This window comes from Phascolarctos cinereus, unplaced genomic scaffold, assembly GCF_003287225.1.
Source record: "Phascolarctos cinereus isolate Bilbo 61053 unplaced genomic scaffold, phaCin_HiC Scaffold_726;HRSCAF=1367, whole genome shotgun sequence".
NCBI classification, from domain to species: Eukaryota; Metazoa; Chordata; class Mammalia; order Diprotodontia; family Phascolarctidae; genus Phascolarctos; species Phascolarctos cinereus.
The window spans coordinates 29431854-29449776 of NW_027556098.1; the positions used below are offsets into that span (position 1 = coordinate 29431854).

Genomic DNA, 17923 nt, shown 5'->3' on the forward strand with positions numbered 1-17923 from the left:
CTCCAAGCTCGGCTCAGCGGTGGCGGCTGCCTCCTGAGCTTCTGGCCCACAGACTGAGGGGGAATCGACTGGCTGATCGAAGGGGGATTGCAGGGAACTCTTTTCCAGGGCTGAGGCAGGAATCTCTTGCTTTGCCTGTGTTTGGATCTGGGTCACAATTCTGGGTGCAGTCCTTGGGTGAGGAGGAGCGTTGGCATGGTGGAGCTTGTAGCGACTGTGGACAGGAAATTCTCCTCACAGTTCGAAGACAGAAAAGAGAGCTTGTGGTCACTTATAGACCAGAGCACAGGCCAGGAAAGGAGTAAACACCTCGCCCTTGATCATAGCACCTTGGAAGAACTGAGGATTTATAGGTCCCCGGAGGTGTCTCTGAAAACAGCTGCACAAAATCCCAGAGGCTTGGGACAGTGCATTCTCCACACTGGAAACAGACCCCTATCTTAACAAAGAGTTTATAACTCAAGTAATTGGCAGGGATCATGAGCAAGCAGTTCAAAAAGAGTCAGACTATATTATCTTACTTTGGTGACCCAAGACACTCAAAACACACAACCAGAAGAAGAAAACAAAGTCAAAGCTCCTACATTCAAAGCCTCCAAGAACAATATGAATTGGTCCCAGGCCATAGAAGAGCTCAAAAAAGATTTTGAGAAGCAAGTAAAAGACGTAGAGGAAAAACTGAGAGTGATGCTAAAGGAAACCCAAAAAAATACTGAAGAAAATAACACCTTAAAAAATAGCCTAACCCAAATGGCAAAAGAGGTCCAAAAAACCAATGAGGAGAAGAATGCCCTAAAAAACAAAATTAGCCAAATGGAAAAGGAAGTCCAAAAGCTTACTGAAGAAAATAATTCCTTAAAAATTAGAATGGAGCAATTGGAAGCTATTGACCATTTGAGAAATCAAGGCATTGTAAAGCTAATCCAAAAGAATGAAAAAATAGAAGAGAATGTGAAATATCTCATTGGAAAAATGACTGATGTGGAAATTAGATCCAGGAGAGAGAACTTAAAAATTATTGGACTCTCTGAAAGCCATGATCAAAAAAAGAGCCTAGATATCATCTTTCAAGAAATTATCAAGGAAAACTGCCCTGATACATTAGAACCAGAGGGCAAAATAGAAATTGAAACAATCCATTGATCACCTCCTGAAAGAGATCCCCAAAGGAAAACTCCTAGGAATATTGTAGCCAAATTCCAGCTGAGAAGTAATGGCCGTTCTGAAGGATACAATCTTCGTCGCCATTTCAAATCAAGACATCCTGATTTAAGCAAATTGGACACCAAATGAAAAACAAATTACAGAGTGCAAATTGTTGAAAAATCTCAATGGGGAACAGTGGTTTTTAAAAGAAAGTGAACTCGGAAAATGAGGCAGCTACTAAGGTTAATTTTCACATTTCTAAAGAAATCAATTTCAGATGAAATCGATTTCAAACATCATTCCAGAGTATGATAAATGATTGTTGACAAGAAGTGTAATATGTACCATTAACTAAATGTAAACAGTAAGAAAACCAGAAAAATGTATTAAAACTTGCACTGCTTAGCAAAGTAATTTTTTAACATAAATGGGATTTCATGATAAATAAAAATCTTAAGTAATAAGTATAATTAATTGATATTCATTGAAATGGCCCCCTTTAAAATATGATTTATTTATAAAATAATGAAATCATTAATTATACCTTGACTTGGAAAGTGAGCTGTGAAAAACCTATCTGTGGCCCAAAGAAGTTTAGCCTATTTTTTTTTAATTTTTAATATGTGTTTTTAAAACTTTGGGTTACAAATTTCCCCCCTTCCTCCCTCCTCAACCACCCTCATTGAAAAGGCAAGCATCTTGATACAGGTTATAGATGTGCAGTCATGTAAAACACTTCCATAGTAGTCATGTTGTGACAAACTAAGTGTATTTCCCTTCATCCTATCCTACCCCCCCCATTTATTCTATTCTCTCTTTTGACCCTGTCCCTTCTCAGAAGTATTTGCTTATGGTTATCCCCTCACCCAATCTGCCTTGCCCTCTGTCAACTCCCTGCTGTCTCGTCCCCTTCCCTCGTTATTTTCCTGTAGGGTACGATAGATTTCCATACCCCATTGTGTACGTTATTCGCTCCTTAAGCCAAATCCTATGAGAATAACATTCACTCACTCCCTCTCACCTTCCCCCATTTCCCCTCCACTGTAAAAGCCTTTTCTTGTCTGTTTCATGTGAGATAATTTACCCCATTCTACTTCTCCCTTTCTCCTTCTCCCAGTATAATTCTTGCTCATCCCTTAATTTTATTGTGCAGCTATCACCCCTTCATCTTCAACTCACCCTGTGCCATCTATCGATCTATCGATCTATCTATCCATACATATTTTTCCCCCCTCCCATTACCCTAATACTGACAAAGGATTCATGAGTTATAAATATCAGCTTTCCATGCAGGAATATAAACAGTTCAACCTTAAGAAGTCTCTTATGATTTCTCTTTCCTGTTTACCTGTTCCATGTTTCACTTCAGTCTTGTATTTGAAAGTCAAATTTTCTATGCAGCTCTGGTCTTTTCCTAAGGAATGCTTGAAAGTCCCCTATTTCATTGAATGACCATTTCTTACCCTGAAGGATTATACTCAGTTTTGTTGGGGAGGTGATTCTTGGTTGTAATCCTTTTTGCCCTCTGGAATATTATACTCCATGCCCTCTCGTAGAGACTGCTAATGTAGAAGCTGCTAAATGTTGTGTTATACTGATTGTGTTTCCACAATACTTGAATTGTTTCTTTCTGGCTGCCTGCAATATTTTCTCTTTGACCTGGGAATTCTGATTTGCATTTCTCTAATCAATAACTATTTAGAGCATTTTTTCATATGACTATAGATGGCTTTAATTTCTTCATCTGAAAACTGCCTGTTCATATCCTTTGACCATTTATCAATTGGGGAATGGCTTGTATTCTTATAAATTTGACTCAATTCTCCCTATATTTGAGAAATGAGGTCTTTATCAGAAACATTTGCTGTAAAGGTTGTTTCCCAGCTTTCTACTTTGCTTCTAATCTTAATTACATTGGTTTTGTTTGTGCAAAAGCCTTTTAATTTAATATAATAAAATATTTATTTTACATTTCATAATGCTCTCTATCTCGTTTGGTCACTTAACTTCTTTAAGAATTTGGATGCAACTTGGTGCATATATGTTTAGTATTGATATTACTTCATTTGTCTATGATACTTTTTAGCAAGATGTATTTTCCTTCCTTATCTCTTTTAATTAGGTCAATTTTTGCTTTTGCTTTGTCTGAGATCAAGATTGCTAACCCTGCTTTTTTTAAACTTCATCTGAAGCATAATAGATTCTGCTTCAGCCCCTTACCTTTACTCTGTGTGTGTCTTTCTGCTTCAAGTGTGTTTCTTATAAATAACATATTGTAGCATTCTGGTTTTGATCCACTCTACTATCCACTTCCATTTTATGGGAGAATTCATCCCATTCACATTCACAGTTATGATTGCTACTTGCGTATTTCCCTCCATCCTATTTTTCCTCCTGTTTGTCCCCTGTCCTTTCAGCCTTTCTCTGCTCAACAGTGTTTTGCTTCTGTCTTCTGCCTCCCCTGGTCTGCCCTCTCTTCTGTCAGCACCCTACACCCCCACATCTTTATTTAATCTCCTCCCCTCCTACTTTCCTGCTGGATAAGATAGATTCCTATCTTCAACGGTTGTGTATGTTGTTTCATCTTTGAGCCAGTACTGATGAGAATAAGGTTCAATTGATGCCCATTGGCCACCCTCCCATCTTCCCCTCCACTGCAATGTTTTTCAAGCCTCTTCATGTGAAATAATTTAACCCATTTTACCTCTCCCCTCTTTCTGTACTCACTGTGCTCCTCTTTCTCATCCCTTAATTATTTTTAAAATGTTATTTCAAATTCATCTTATACTCATACGCTCTGTCTATGTATATTCCTCTTAGCTGTACTATTAGTGGTACAATTTTTAAGAATTACAGGTATCAAGGTAGCTAGTGGATAGAGCTCTGGCATTGGAGTCAGGAGGACCTGACTTCAAATCCAGCCTCAGACACTTGACGCTTACTAGCTGTATGAACCTGGGCAAGTCATTTAACCCGAATGCCTCACCAAAAAGCAAAAACAGAAACAAACAAAAAAGAATTACAGGTATCATCTTCCCACATAGGGATATAAATAGTTCATCTCCATTGAATCCCTGATGTTTTTGTTTCATTTTTTCTCTTGGAGTATTTTATGCTTAATTTTTCTGGGTAGGTAGTTCTTGGTTGTAGTCCTGGCTCCTTTGCCTTCTAGAATATCATGTTCCATGACCTCTGATCCTTTAATGTTGCAGCTGCTAAGTCCTGGGTAATCCTGATTGTGGCTCCCTGAAATTGAATTGTTTCTTTCGGGCCACTTGCAGTATTTTGTCCTTGACCTGAGAGTTCTTTAATTTGCCTCTATTGTTCCTTGGAGTTTTTATTTTGGGATCTCTTTCCTGAGGTGATTGGTAGATTCTTTCAATGCCTATTTTGTTTTCTGGTTCCAGGATATCAGGGCAGTTTTCCTTGATAATTTCTTGAAAAATGCTGTCTAGGTCTGCCTTTTGATTTTGGCTGTCTGGTAGTCCAATGATTCTGACATTATCTCTCTTAGAACTATTTTCCAGGTCATTTTTTTCCCCAGTGAAGTACTTTATATTTTCATCTATTTTTTCATTCTTTTCAGTTTGTTTGGTTGATTCTTGATGTCTCATAGAGTCATTAGCTTCCACTTGCCCAATTCTAACTTTTAAAGAGTTGTTTTCCTCAGCTTTTATACTTCCTTTTCCATTTGGCCAATTGTATTTTTTAAGCAGTTGTTTTCTTTTCCCAAGCTATTGATTCTTTTTTCATAATTCTCTTCTATCACTCTCATTTCTTTTCCCAACTTTTCTTCTACTTCTCTTTTATGACTTTTAAGCTCTTTTTTTTTTTTGTTCTTCCATGAGTTCTTTCTGGGCTTGAGACTACTTCTCATTTTTCTTTGGGGTTTTGCCCATAGGTGTTTTGACATTGTCCTCTTCTGAGTTTGTGTTTTGATTGTCCCTGTCACCATAATAACTTTCTAAGGTCAGATTTTTTTTTTGCTCATCTTTTTTGGCCCTTTTCCTTTCTTTTAAATTTGATTTCTGCTCCCAGTGTGGAAGGGACACTGTCTCAGGCTTCTTGAGCCAGGAGCTGTAGGTCCTGGCTATTTACCTTATGTGGCACTGATGTTGCCATGAGGCCCATGAAGGACCTTTATGTCTGATGCTGTACTGTGGGAGTGGGGTAGGAGGAGGCTGGAGCTGCTGGAAGCTATAGGGGTCTAGCAGCTTACCTGGTGTTGAGCTGGGGTCCTAATGCTGGTGTTTGTTATGTACAAAGGCCAGTGGGATATTTCTGCAATTCCTGGCCCTACACTGCAGCACATGGAGGTCTGCTGGAGGATGCCTGTTTGCCCAGGACTATGTTGAAGCACATGGTGGAGTCTGCCAGTTCAGTGGCTGTACTGAGGCACAATGGAGGGCTCTGGTATTGGTGTTTGCCTGCGCCACAACACTTGGGCTTATGATCTGCTTTTGGTTTGCTGAGGTGGGGTTTGCTGCTGACTTGCTGGGATACTTCCTGTTTCGGACTGCATTCCTCTTTTACCTGAGTGAGACAGACCTTTCTTTTCAATGTTCCAAGTTTCCTGGGCTAAAAGATTATTTCAACCCATCTTTTTTGCTGGTTCTACTGTTCTAGGATTTGTTTGGGGACACTATTTTTATGGTTATTTGGAGGTGAACATAGAAGAAGAACCCATAGGTTCTAAAATGCTTATAGCAGCTCTCTTTGTGGTGGCAAAGAACTGGAAATTACAGGGATGCCCATCAATTGGGGAATGACTGAATAAGTTGTGGTATGTGGTTGTGATGGAATATTACTGTGCTATAAGAAATGATGAGCTCATTGATTTTAGAAAAAACGTGGAAAGACTTTCATGAAGTAATGAAGAAAGAAATGAGCAGAACCAAGAGAACATTGTATATAGTAACAGCAATATTGTTTTAAGAAAAACTGAGCAAATAAGTTATTTTGACTTTTATAAATATTCAAATTAACTATAAAGGATATATGAAGAAAGATGCTATTTGCATCCAGAGAAAGAGCTAATAAATAGAAGTAAATATAGAATAATTATATATACCACACACACACTTGGATATGTGTGTATGTACGTACGTATGTATGTATGTATGTATGTATGTGTGTGTATACCTATTTGTGCCTAATGGTAGCCATCTCTAGGGTGGGGGGAGGGAAGAAAAAAAAGAAATTTACATGATAATTTTGTTTCGTATTTGAAAGGAATAGCAAGTTGTGCATGATAGATTTTCAGTTTCATGCATAATCATCTTTTTATTGTACCATGTTATAGAAATGTTTTTTTTTATTTCATAAATTAAAAATGAAATTTAAAAAAAGCAATGGGGAAATGGGAGGAGGAGTACTAAGTTTGGGGAACAGCAGTTAAGCTGATTTGGTTGTAACTTAGAGAGTTTGAAGAAGGGTAATATGTAAAAGCCTGGGAAAAACAGGCTGGAAGAAGTTTGTGAAAGTCTTGAAATAGCAAACGTGTGTTTTATATTTTAATCTAAAGGCAACAGGGAACTACTAGCGGTTTTTTAGCAAGACAGTGATGTGGGAGCATCTGTGTTTTGGGAATATCACTATGGAAACTCTATAGAAGAGGATGGCTTGCAGAAGGCAGAGACTTAAGGCAAAGAGATCTATCAGAACTCTGTTGAAATTGTCCAGGTGAGAAGTGGTGTGAGTCTAAACTAGGTTGCTGGCCCCTAGTGGAGAGAACTCATTAAGGAACTCTCATTGGGATAAGATTCACGTTGTGAAATAGAATTGACATTAATTGACAAGTGATTGGATATTTGGGATGAGGAAAGGCAAGTATAACACCAAGGTTATGAACCAGGGAGATTGAAAGGATGAAGGTGACCTGGATAGTAATTGGGACTTACAAGCTTGTACTGATCTATATAAAATTGTGAAATATGTGAATTCCTTCTTTGGAAACCTCCAAACTCCCCTTTCTATTCCTCCCATTTTCCTCATGGCATCTATTCCCTGCTCTGCTACCCTTCTATGTACAAAGTATAGAAATATAGAAGGGAAGTGTAGAAGTGGGTTTGATAATGGGAAGAAAGATAATGAGTTCTATTTTAGATGTGTTGAGTTTGAGATGCCTATGGGACATTGAGATGGAAATGTCCAGCAGGGAGTTGGTGATATAGTATGTATTCTTTCTTGAAAAGATTGAATGATAGCCCTTTTCAGTCACCATAAATAGCCTTATCTTGCCCACTCTGCAACTGCCCCTTGACAACTCATTCTACTTGCTTTGGAAAATACTGCCACAAAAGATTTTGTTTTTTAATTTAGTTATCTTCCAACTTTGCTGTTGTTGAATTCACACATTTCCCCCCTGCCATTTACATAATAAACTCCAATAGGAATAGATTGGGTTAGGTTTATTATGAGTAATTTGTTATCCATAGTTATTTGAACTCAGTTTCAGTTCATTGAAAAAGCAATCCCAACAGATTGTAAATTGCTCATGGTTCAATGTGGAGGAACAAAGTATTACTGAATAGTATTTTTAGGTCATTAAAATGGTGGGGTTTATAGGAAAGACAATAATTGTGGGAAATTTGTAATTTGCCTTTTCTTCTGCCTCTCAAAGACCTAAAGACATTGAAAAGAAGTCCTTAATGAGCCTTACTGAGTAGGTACACAAATGACTCACAAAGCAACCAATAAACAGATATTTTGATTGTTGTAAGTTCATTGCAAAAAGGATTTATAATGAACACTCCCTCATAGCTGCTATTGTCTGTTTCCCACCTTGCTGTGACATCTTTCTGGGATTAGTAATTTAACTTCTGAGTTCGTTCACTTAAAATGTATCTTACCAAAAAAGTAAATAAAGCCCCATGACAATTTATTTGGCAAGAATGTCTAACACATTTCAGCTGTTAAAATAAGAGATTATTTTTATGAAGCTTTTCATGTATTTTTGGAGTTTAGTGGTAGGTTAATAAAAGAATCTACATGGGATGCTTGTTATCAATGAAAGATTTTCTATAAGAGACACTTTTTCTTTTCTTAGAGAAACAGTTCAATTTTGAGTAGACCAGTGCTTCTTTGGAATAGTCTTTGTGGTCTGATTTAACACCTGACAATAGGTAGAAGATTCTGTTTTCTTCTTCAAAAATACTTTCATCAAGTAGCTGATGTCTAAAATCCTTCTAGTCATAGAGTATTAATTGGATATTGAGATATTCCAATCTGTGTGACTTGCCCATGGTCACACAGTTAATATATTCCAGAGGAAGGGTTAAGCCTTTATATTACTGCCTCAAAGATAATCATCTATTCAATATGTTGAGGTCAGATTCAGGAGAGCTAGTTCAAGTGTGAAAGAATCCACTTAAACTTTCTCTTTTAGCCATCAGGAGCTTTATTAACGTGAAAGCACATGGACCTGTATTGTAGCTGCAAGTCTAAAATTAAGGTACTGATATTTGGGGGAACGAGGCTTATATAGACAGAAAGCTATACAGCCTGTAGATGTTCAGGATGATGATGTAGTTTTAGAGTTTTATGGTGGTTAAAGATAAGGACAGGATAAGGAAGGTGTTGGGGGTGTGTGTGTGGATTTTATGACACAGGATGAGGGAGACAAGGACAGGATAAGGAAGACAGTGAGGGGGGGACATGGGATGAGGGAGACAAAAGGTATTCTTTTGGTAATTTTATGGTACAAGAAAAGGAGAAGTTTTATATTATTTCAAGATAAGGGGAATAGGATCCTCTCAAGTTATAGAATGAGCTACAAAATGAGCCACCTGTCAGAAAGGGCCTCACAAAGTACTGGAAAAGCAACTCTTAATATTCTCTGTAACCCCTATGATACCATATACTGTGAACACATCAATTATGCCATACTGCTTCTCAAGCTTACAAATATATAATAAATTACCTCCTCTTTCCTTCCCTGTTTGCACTTTCTACAGAGGTGAACAAACGATGTAGCTTGAAGTGGGGGTGGATGGGTAGATGTCCCTACAGTAGGCATGGTCCTTCAGGGATAGGATGAGCACTTCTAGTCCACTTTAGAAAGTTCAGGGCTTCTGCCCTTGAAAGCTGAGGAAAGGTTGCTTTCTGTGGTTCTTCCAACATGCCCTCAGCCAGTCTCCTGGTATTCTTGGAGCCAAAGGGAACATTTTCCAGCTCTATTTAATATTTGGAAGCAGTCAGCCCAGGTACCCACATTATTCACTATAACTATCAGGTGGCATTGTCTTTCTCACTGGGTTGTCAGGTAGAAAGCACTCTATAAACTCTAAAGGTCTATTTAAAGGTGAACTATTATTCACCTTATAATTATTATTCATCTTGTTTTATCCATTTTACCAGTGCTGCCCAAGTTTTGTGCTGATACTCTCACAATGTTAAAAGGCATAAGTGTCTAAACCTATAAGACTCTAGAACAATATATAGATTTTTAAAGGAGTTTATAAGCATCAAGGTGGATAAGATATGGATGGGCTGTGATCCTTCTTATTTGGTAGAATATCCAAATTCATGAGATTATAGATCCACTAAAATTGTCAATTAATTATGAGTCTTGGGATAGCTTTAGCCTTCAGCAATTGTGAGCTCTGCAAAACTACCCTGGGATTTAGTGAGGCTTACGTGGCAATAGGATGACTGTTTTGTTCATGACTCTCTACTCATCTAGGGAAAGCAGCAAGTATTTATTAAGCACTTATTATGTACCAAGTGCTCATCTAAGTGCTGGGGATAAAGATGTGAACAAAAAGAAAACTAAGGAGCTTGTATTCTCCTGAGGAAAGATAAAAGAAAAAAAGAGCCAAGAAGGGGGGACGGGTAGCTGTATGGGGTCAAAGTTCAGAAAGTCAGGAGCAGAGCCAGGAGGGGAATGAACATTGGCCAACTTGGGCCTTTCCAAAAATGAATCAAATTAGCATAAAGAGATTAGATGGTTGATTTTCTCTTGGTTAATTTTTACTGGTTTATTCTCACAGAAACCAAGATATTTTTGATACTCTGAAGATTTGTCTTGGTGTCTACCTGCTGAGACTGCTGAATAAAAACAAATATATCTTCATCTTTGTATAGACTAGTCAACTGTATTACATATATGAATGGAGGGGAGCAGTGATGTGGATAATTAAAAATGGCAGATAATTAAAAACATTCATTTGACTTTGTGATATGTTTTGTACATGCCTTTATTGTATCTTATTTGAGAATGCATAATACTCTCAATGAATGAAACTATAGCAAAGAGGTGTATCTTAAGAGGAATTGGAAAGCTGTAGAATTTGCCTAGTCTTTCTTTTGCTGATCGGCCTCTATTACCTCAAGCCTAGAGTGGGCAGCATTATATCTCATACTGACACAGAGCACTGATCTAGGAAATGTTAATATTTCCTTCTCTTCTTTTTCTCCTTCTCTTTCTTCTCCAACCACTAGAGAGCTGTGAGATCAGGAAAACAGTCACTGTTACATTAACCCTAATGAAGGCTGGAACCTCTTTCCTACCCTAAGGTAACTTATGAGAATGGAGATAGTTGAGGAGTTGAGACCTCTGGGCTGGTATTTCTTAAACAGGTCCTTACACTATGATTATAGAAATGAGTATGCATCTGAGGCCAGATTTGAACTCAGGTCCTCCTAGGTCCAAGGCCAGTGCTCTATCCACTGTGCCACCAGCTGCCCCAGAACTGAGTATTTTGATAGGGATAGAGAGCAAGAGGGCAAGGCTCATTGGGGTAGAGGAATGCATCTGTGGGGAGTTGGCTTCCTTGGCTGTCCAGCCTTTCTTGTGCAGTATTTCCCCTTGGGGAACATCATTTGCATTGGGCTGTAATTTAAAGTATTTGAGGACTTGGGCATAAGACATACTAAAAAGGTGAACAGGGATAATGGATGCAAGGTCAATGACAGCTATTTTTGATAACACTGCCAAAGTCATTCCCTATTCTCTCAGGTAAGCTGGTATTAAAGGTGTCAAGATCCTGCCGCTCAATAGTCTGGGGACCCTTACAATGGACAAAAGCAAATGATATTCCAGTGTTTCAGACAAGGGACTCTTCCCAGGAATCAAATTCTTCCAGGAACAAATACACATGATACAGTTTTCTTTATCTAATCCTGAATAGGCAGCCTCTATCTGATGTTAGGAAAGTAGGGCAGTTGAACTCTGGGAACAAACGTGGAGCAGCTGCTGCTAATATCTTTCTCTGACATTCGTGATATATATTAGTCATAGAATACACGAAAGGACTGAGTACTGGTGACTTGGGGTCACATGGTCAAAAACAATGCTGGTTGTTGGAAGGATTAGAAGATCAGGGTTTTTTCTTCTCTTTTCTTTTCTTTTCTTTTTTTTTAAATCTGTTTTGTGTCATGAACCTTTTTGGCACTCAGATGAAGCCTATGGAGCAATTATTATCTAGCCTTTAGTTATCAAATGGGCTTTGCTTCAGACAAACTGAGGCCTGGGACAGACCTTAATTTAGAAAGGCCAAGGTCATCCAATGTATCCTGAGCCATTGCCAGTCATCTTGACTTTTGTCTTGCCATTATGCTCCATTGACTCTGGAAGAGAGAGTGACCTGACAGCTTTCACTAATCCCTTCTCACCATGATGTTTTAAATGAATAAAATAAAATGCATAGGATTACAAAGGAAACAAATTATATTCTAAATAAAGATGTATTTTTTCCCATCCAAATTCAAGGACCCCTGAATTCTATCCACTGAATGCTTGGGGCCTATAGACCTCAGTTTAAGAATAATAATAAAAACTACTATTTAAAAATTTTGCAAGGTTTGCAAAGTACTTTACAAGAATTATAATTTTATCCTTCTAGCAACCCTAGGAGATAGGTGCTATTATTATTACCCCCATTTTTACAGATGAGTAACTGAGAGAGAAGTTAAGCGACTGGTCCTGGGTCATATACAGTAGTAAGAGTCTGAGGCTAGATTTGGGTCTTCCTGGTAGTAGGTCTAGGGCTTGCTAGAGCTTATGAACCCTTTGATTTTTTTGGATATGTTTTTGTTGGAGATCTCAAGCCTCTTGAAAATAGGTGTTCTCTGAGATACCACTTCACACCTATGAGATGGGCTAATATGACAGAAAAGGAAAATGATAAATGTTGGAAAGAATATGGGAAAATTGGGACACTAATTCACTGTTGGTGGAGTTGTGAACTGATCTAACCATTCTGGAGAGCAATTTAGAAGTATGCCCAAAGGGAAATCAAACTGTGTATACCCTTTGAGCCAGCAATACCACTACTGGATTTATATCCCAAAGAGATCATAAAAAAAGGAAAAGGACCTACATGTACAAAAATATTTATAGTAGCCCTTTGTGTGGTGGCAAACAGTTAGAAATTGAGGGGATGCCCATCAGTTGGGGAATGGTTAAACAAATTGTGGTATATGAATGTAACAGAATACTATGTTTTAAAAAAATGATGAGCAGGCAGATTTCAGAAAAACCTGGAAAGACTTACATGAACTGATACAAAGTGAAGTGAGCAGAACCAGGAGAACATTGTACACAGTAACAGCAATGTTGTGTAATGATCAACTATGAATAACTTAGCTCTTCTCAGCAATACAATGATCCAAGACAATTCCAAAGGACTTGTGATGGAAAATGCATCCATATCCAGAGAAAGAACTGATGGAGTCTGAATGCAGATTGACACATACGATTTTCACTTTATTTATCTCTGTGGTTTTTTTCATTTTGGTCTGACTCTTTTTTTGCAACATGACTTACATGGAAACATGTTTACATGATTGCACATATATAACCTATTTAAAATTCTTGCCTTTTAGGAAGGTAGAGAGGAGGGATGGAGAAGAGAGGGAGAGAGGGAGAAAAATTTGAAATCAAATTAAAAAAATGAATGTTACAAATTGTCTTTACATGTAATTGGAAAAAATAAAATACTATTTTAAAAAGGAAGATAATTATTATGAGATCCTGAAAAATTAGCTGTCAGATTTTGAGAAGGTCACTTCATGTTTAAGAGGCTCAATTTCTTCATCTAAAACAGAGAGAGCTGTGCTGGATGAGCTCCTAATTTCTTGCCAATTCTAACATTCTGTGATTAGAGGCTTCTAAAAATTTTATTTAATCAGATTTTCCCCTCCATGATGGGAAACTTGCCAGCAAGTTCTTCTTACTCTTGAGTATGCAAATCTAATTGTGAAATATAACTTTATAAAATAACTTGGAGAGGCAAATTATTTGAAAGATTTTTCCAATACAGAAGTGTTTTACCAACAGAGAACAGTGAGTTGGTGAGTCAGTCAACAAGCCTTTATTAAGTGCTTACTTTGCTAGGTACTGTGCTAAATGCTGGGGATGCAAAGACATGTAAATACATACTTTACTTTCAAGGAGCTCACATTCTTATTGGGGAAACAACATGTTCATTGAAGATATTCAATCATTTTTCAATCATGTCCAACTCTTCATGACCCCCTTTGCAGTTTTCTTGGGAAATATACTGGAGTGGTTTACCATTTCCTTCTCCAGCTCAGTTTTACAGATGAGGAAACAGGGTTAAGTGACTTGCCCAAGGTCACACAACTAGGAAGGGTCTGAAGTTGGATTTGGCCTCAGGTCTCCCTGACTCCAGGCCTAGCACTCTGTTCACTTTACCTCCTAGTTGCCCTGTTATTTGCTTTCCTACTGGTACCCTAAAGACTCATGGGGTCTTTCCAACTAACTTGTGCCTGGAACCTGTTGGAGGTGCTGTCTTTCCTATTAGAGTGTACACTCCTTGAGATTAGGGACTATCTTTGCTTTTCTATTTGTATTCCAAATTTTTTAGCACAGTCCTTTTTCTTTAGTAAATGCTTGGTAATTTTCCCCCCATTTATTTATTCCTTCACTCATTCATTCAGCACAGAGTTGTGCTACTATGTGTATTTTTTTTTTAAAAGGAATCTTCTATTTGAAATTCAGCTCAGCACTGACTGAAACACATATCATTGAGGGGCATCTGCTCTTGCTATTGCACTGTTTTGCTTGCTAGCACTGCGATATGCATGTAAGTTGGTGAATTATTTATGTATAATGTATTTGATTCTGACCTTTTGTATGAAAAGACAGTTTTGGCATATGTTCTATTTCACTTTTCTCATTTTAAAGACATGACTTTTTTAAAAATAGTGGATGTGTATGCTCTTTTCTATATTGTCACTTGTGATCAATCCATTTCTTTTAGGCCTTGGCTCATCTCCACCTGATAGAATATATTGGAGAACAGACAGCTTTGCTAATAAAGGTAACATTGAATGTCAAAGTTTAAAGTATGTCAACCAAACCATGTGAATGTTTTTGTTGATCTTTCTGTTTTATACAAAAGCTAGCATGAACTATTTTTATTGATTATACAGTAAGTGACCAAAGGGGATCCATTCTATCAGACTCTCTTAAAAAAAAAAAAGGGCAGCTTTTTTTTTTTTAAAGAGAAAGGGCATAATTATACGTCTGCTACAAGTGTTAGGTTAGAAATAATTATGCTTTTGAACAATATCCTATCTGTCCATGTAACTAGGCAACCAGGGATTTGATTCAGATAAACTTGCTGTTATAATTACCCAAACCCAGGACTAATGAACTGATGTTCTGTGTATAGGTTCTCCAAAGGATCACCATATTGATGAGACCTGAATAAATAACTGTATGATATTGAGCAAATAATTTAACTTGAGTATCAATTTTCTCTTATGTAAAGTGAGAGAATTTTATTAAGTAACCTCAAAAGTCCTTTGTCCCTCCAAACTTTTCTAAATCTAGCTTTTATATCCTGTTTGACAGGGGTGGGTGGGGGAGATACTTCAATGAACCGACATGATTATTTAGTACTCCCCTCTCCAGGAAGCTGGAGTAGCCCCAGTTTCCTAATGGTTTTGGAAGGGTGAGAGGGGCTGTTGAGACTACTTCTATCTGGAAATATAGAATTATGTCCTGTGAGTACTGGACTAGGGCATGGGTCAGCGAATTATGGCCTATTTTGTATGGCCTACAAGTTTAGAATAGGTTTTTTACAATTTAAAATCCTATGAAACTTAAATAAAAATATTGTTAGCTCATAACCACATTAAAAAAAAAGTGCTGGGCCAGATTTGGCCCTTAAGCCATAGTTCGTTGACCCCTGAACTAGGGTACAGAGACTTTTGCATCTAATTGTCAAACTCCAATAACACTGACTCCCAGGGTCCTGTTATTTCTGACATATGTATGACTGGAAAAATTATGGAACGACCCAGAAGGCATTCTCAAGGATAGAGCTTTTGCTGCCTTCATGCATCACTCGGATGTCACTGACTAGTCCCAAGATTAGATAATATTTGTGCAGCTTCCAGAACAGCCCAATATACAAAACTCAAGGAACACAGACATAGAAAGGTGACCCAAAAACCTCAAACACTTAGACACTTAGAGCCAAACTTTTCTGTGACAGAGATCTTTCATCTTCAGTCTCAGTTTCTCTCCTTCTGTCTCTTCTCTCTGAATCTTGCCCTTCTCTGTCTCTCTCCTTTCTCCTTCTCTCTCTCTCCTCCTTCGCTCTCCCTTTCCCTTTCTCCTCTCTCTGTCTCTTCCCCCTCTCCCTTTCCACCTTCTCTCCCTCATTTCTCTCCCCCCACTCCATTCCCCCATATTCCCCTCACTCTCCCCCAAACTTCCCCTCCAGAGCTCATAGTTGATGTTTGAGTGTCCCTCTACAACTGCACTATAGTTAGTTTTCCTAATCCCCATTCCTGAGATTTAAGTTCTTTGTTTTTGTATGCTGATTATAGGCAATCTAGGAGAGGCACCAACACCCTTATTATGGCTGTTGTCAACAGATGTTGCCTTCTTGCCCTTGTGGATGGACTGTCCTGCCTCTCTGATTGTGTTAGTGCTATTCTTGATTCTACAACTAACAACTAATTGTGCAACTTTGGGAAAAAATTCACTTTCTTGGGTTCCTCATCTGTAAAAAGAAAGGTTTGGCATTGAAGCCTCTACTTTTAACCCCCTTTACTCTTAATGTTCTTTAAGTCTGAAGTTTGAAAAAATGCGATTGGAAAATGAAAGTTGTATATTTCCTTTTTAAATGAAGTGTTGCTATGATTTTTCCTTGTTAGATGGTTCCAGAAGATCAGCGCCTCACTGCTGCCATCATCTTAGTTGTCTGGATCTCAGCTCTGGCTTCCTCCTTGATCGATAATATTCCATTCACAGCTACCATGGTAAGTCTCAGTAATGGAATGGTAGATTTTTAGGTCCTTTCCTGTTCTGGTGCATATGTGGAGAGGCATCCTTCTTATTGCCTGGGCAGGTGTCAGAAAGTAGTTATTTCAATTGATTATAGTAGTAAGGCCAAGTAAGAATTTGGGCTTCTGTATCGTCTGAGGATATCAATTGAAGGATACAAAAACCTTTTCAGATATTAAGAAAAGACCCTTGTCTTTTGCTTTTGGGCAAGAATAAGATGCCCCTGTTTTTTTGGATTTTTTTTTTTGCTGTTCCTGAAATATTCCATGATTTCCTCCATTTATGTCTGTGCTTATGTTTGCCTCCTCTATCATGGATGCATTCCCACTTTAGCTTCTATCTACTCTCCTAGTATGAGCTTAAATATTATCTGCTCTGTGAGACTTCACCTATCTTTCAAAACAGAAATTCCTTCCCCTGAGCTAAATTAGCACTTAGTACTTACAAGTAGGTATTTGTGGACATTTAGATTATATACTCCCTGAGGTTAAGGAGTATTTATTATTTTCTTTGTATCCACACATGATGCCTTGCACATAGTAGGAGCCTAATGAATATTTAATGAATGGATGTTGGCTTCAATCCAATACATTCTGCTTTTATCAGTCTCCTTTTATGTATCAGCTAGGTTTCTTACCGACTTCCTAGGACCCTTGTAGAGTCCTTGGAAAGTATTGAACAGCTGCCACAATGTGAGCAGACATTAAATAGAACTTAGCAAGGTGAGCCATGGTTCACAAGGGGGTTCTCCTAACCACAGAATTTGGCCACCATTCCCAGGATAGAGAATCACTGGGAAGCAGAATTAGTTGTAGGTACTTCATGGGAGCTCAGATTATCTCTGATGGGTAACCTGAGTCTACCTGTGGCACTGGGGTATTCTAATTTAATGCTATTGCATTTCCCCCTCCTTTTGAATTTGAATTTGAATAGTCTTTCCTTCCTTTAGATTTCCTGTAATTAAATATATTGAATTGGATTTAGGATTGGCCTAAAAATTTTTGCAGCAATAAAAGACAATAACAGTTGTATTGACAATAACTATTTGGAGAGCACTTTAAAATTTATGAGTATTTTCCTAAAACAACAACTCTGTGAGGTAGGTATTATATTATTATATCTATTTTTACAGATGAGGAAACTGAGACTCAGAGAATAATTCATTCAAGATCAAATAAACTGTCAAACATTTATTAGAAGCCTTGTACATGCCAGGCACTGTGATAAGTATGGGGGATAAAAAGGCAAAATATAGTGAGTGCTCATTGTCTAAGGGGGAGATAGCATGCAAAGAGCCATGTACAAGATGTCTGCAGGTTAAATTGGAGGTAGTCTCACATAGAAGGTGCTGAGATTAAGGAGGACTAGAAAAGGCTTCTAGAGGAAGATGGAACTGTAGCAGAGACTTGAAGGAAATCAGGGAAACTAGGAAATGGAGATAAGAAAGGAGATTCGGCATGAGGGACAGCCAGTGAAAATGTTCAGTTGGGAGATGGACTGTCCTGCTCAAGA

The 17923-nt window shown here is 38.0% G+C and overlaps 1 protein-coding gene across 1 annotated transcript in view; it reads left to right on the forward strand.

Annotated features, from left to right (window-relative positions):
* OCA2 (OCA2 melanosomal transmembrane protein) overlaps positions 1–17923 on the forward strand; it is a 542641-nt gene that overhangs the window by 333279 nt on the left and 191439 nt on the right. The window contains exons 19-20 of the mRNA XM_020992730.2: positions 14373–14432; positions 16282–16386. Of these exons, the coding sequence (XP_020848389.1) occupies positions 14373–14432; positions 16282–16386 (165 nt within the window). The remainder of the gene's footprint in view (positions 1–14372; positions 14433–16281; positions 16387–17923) is intronic.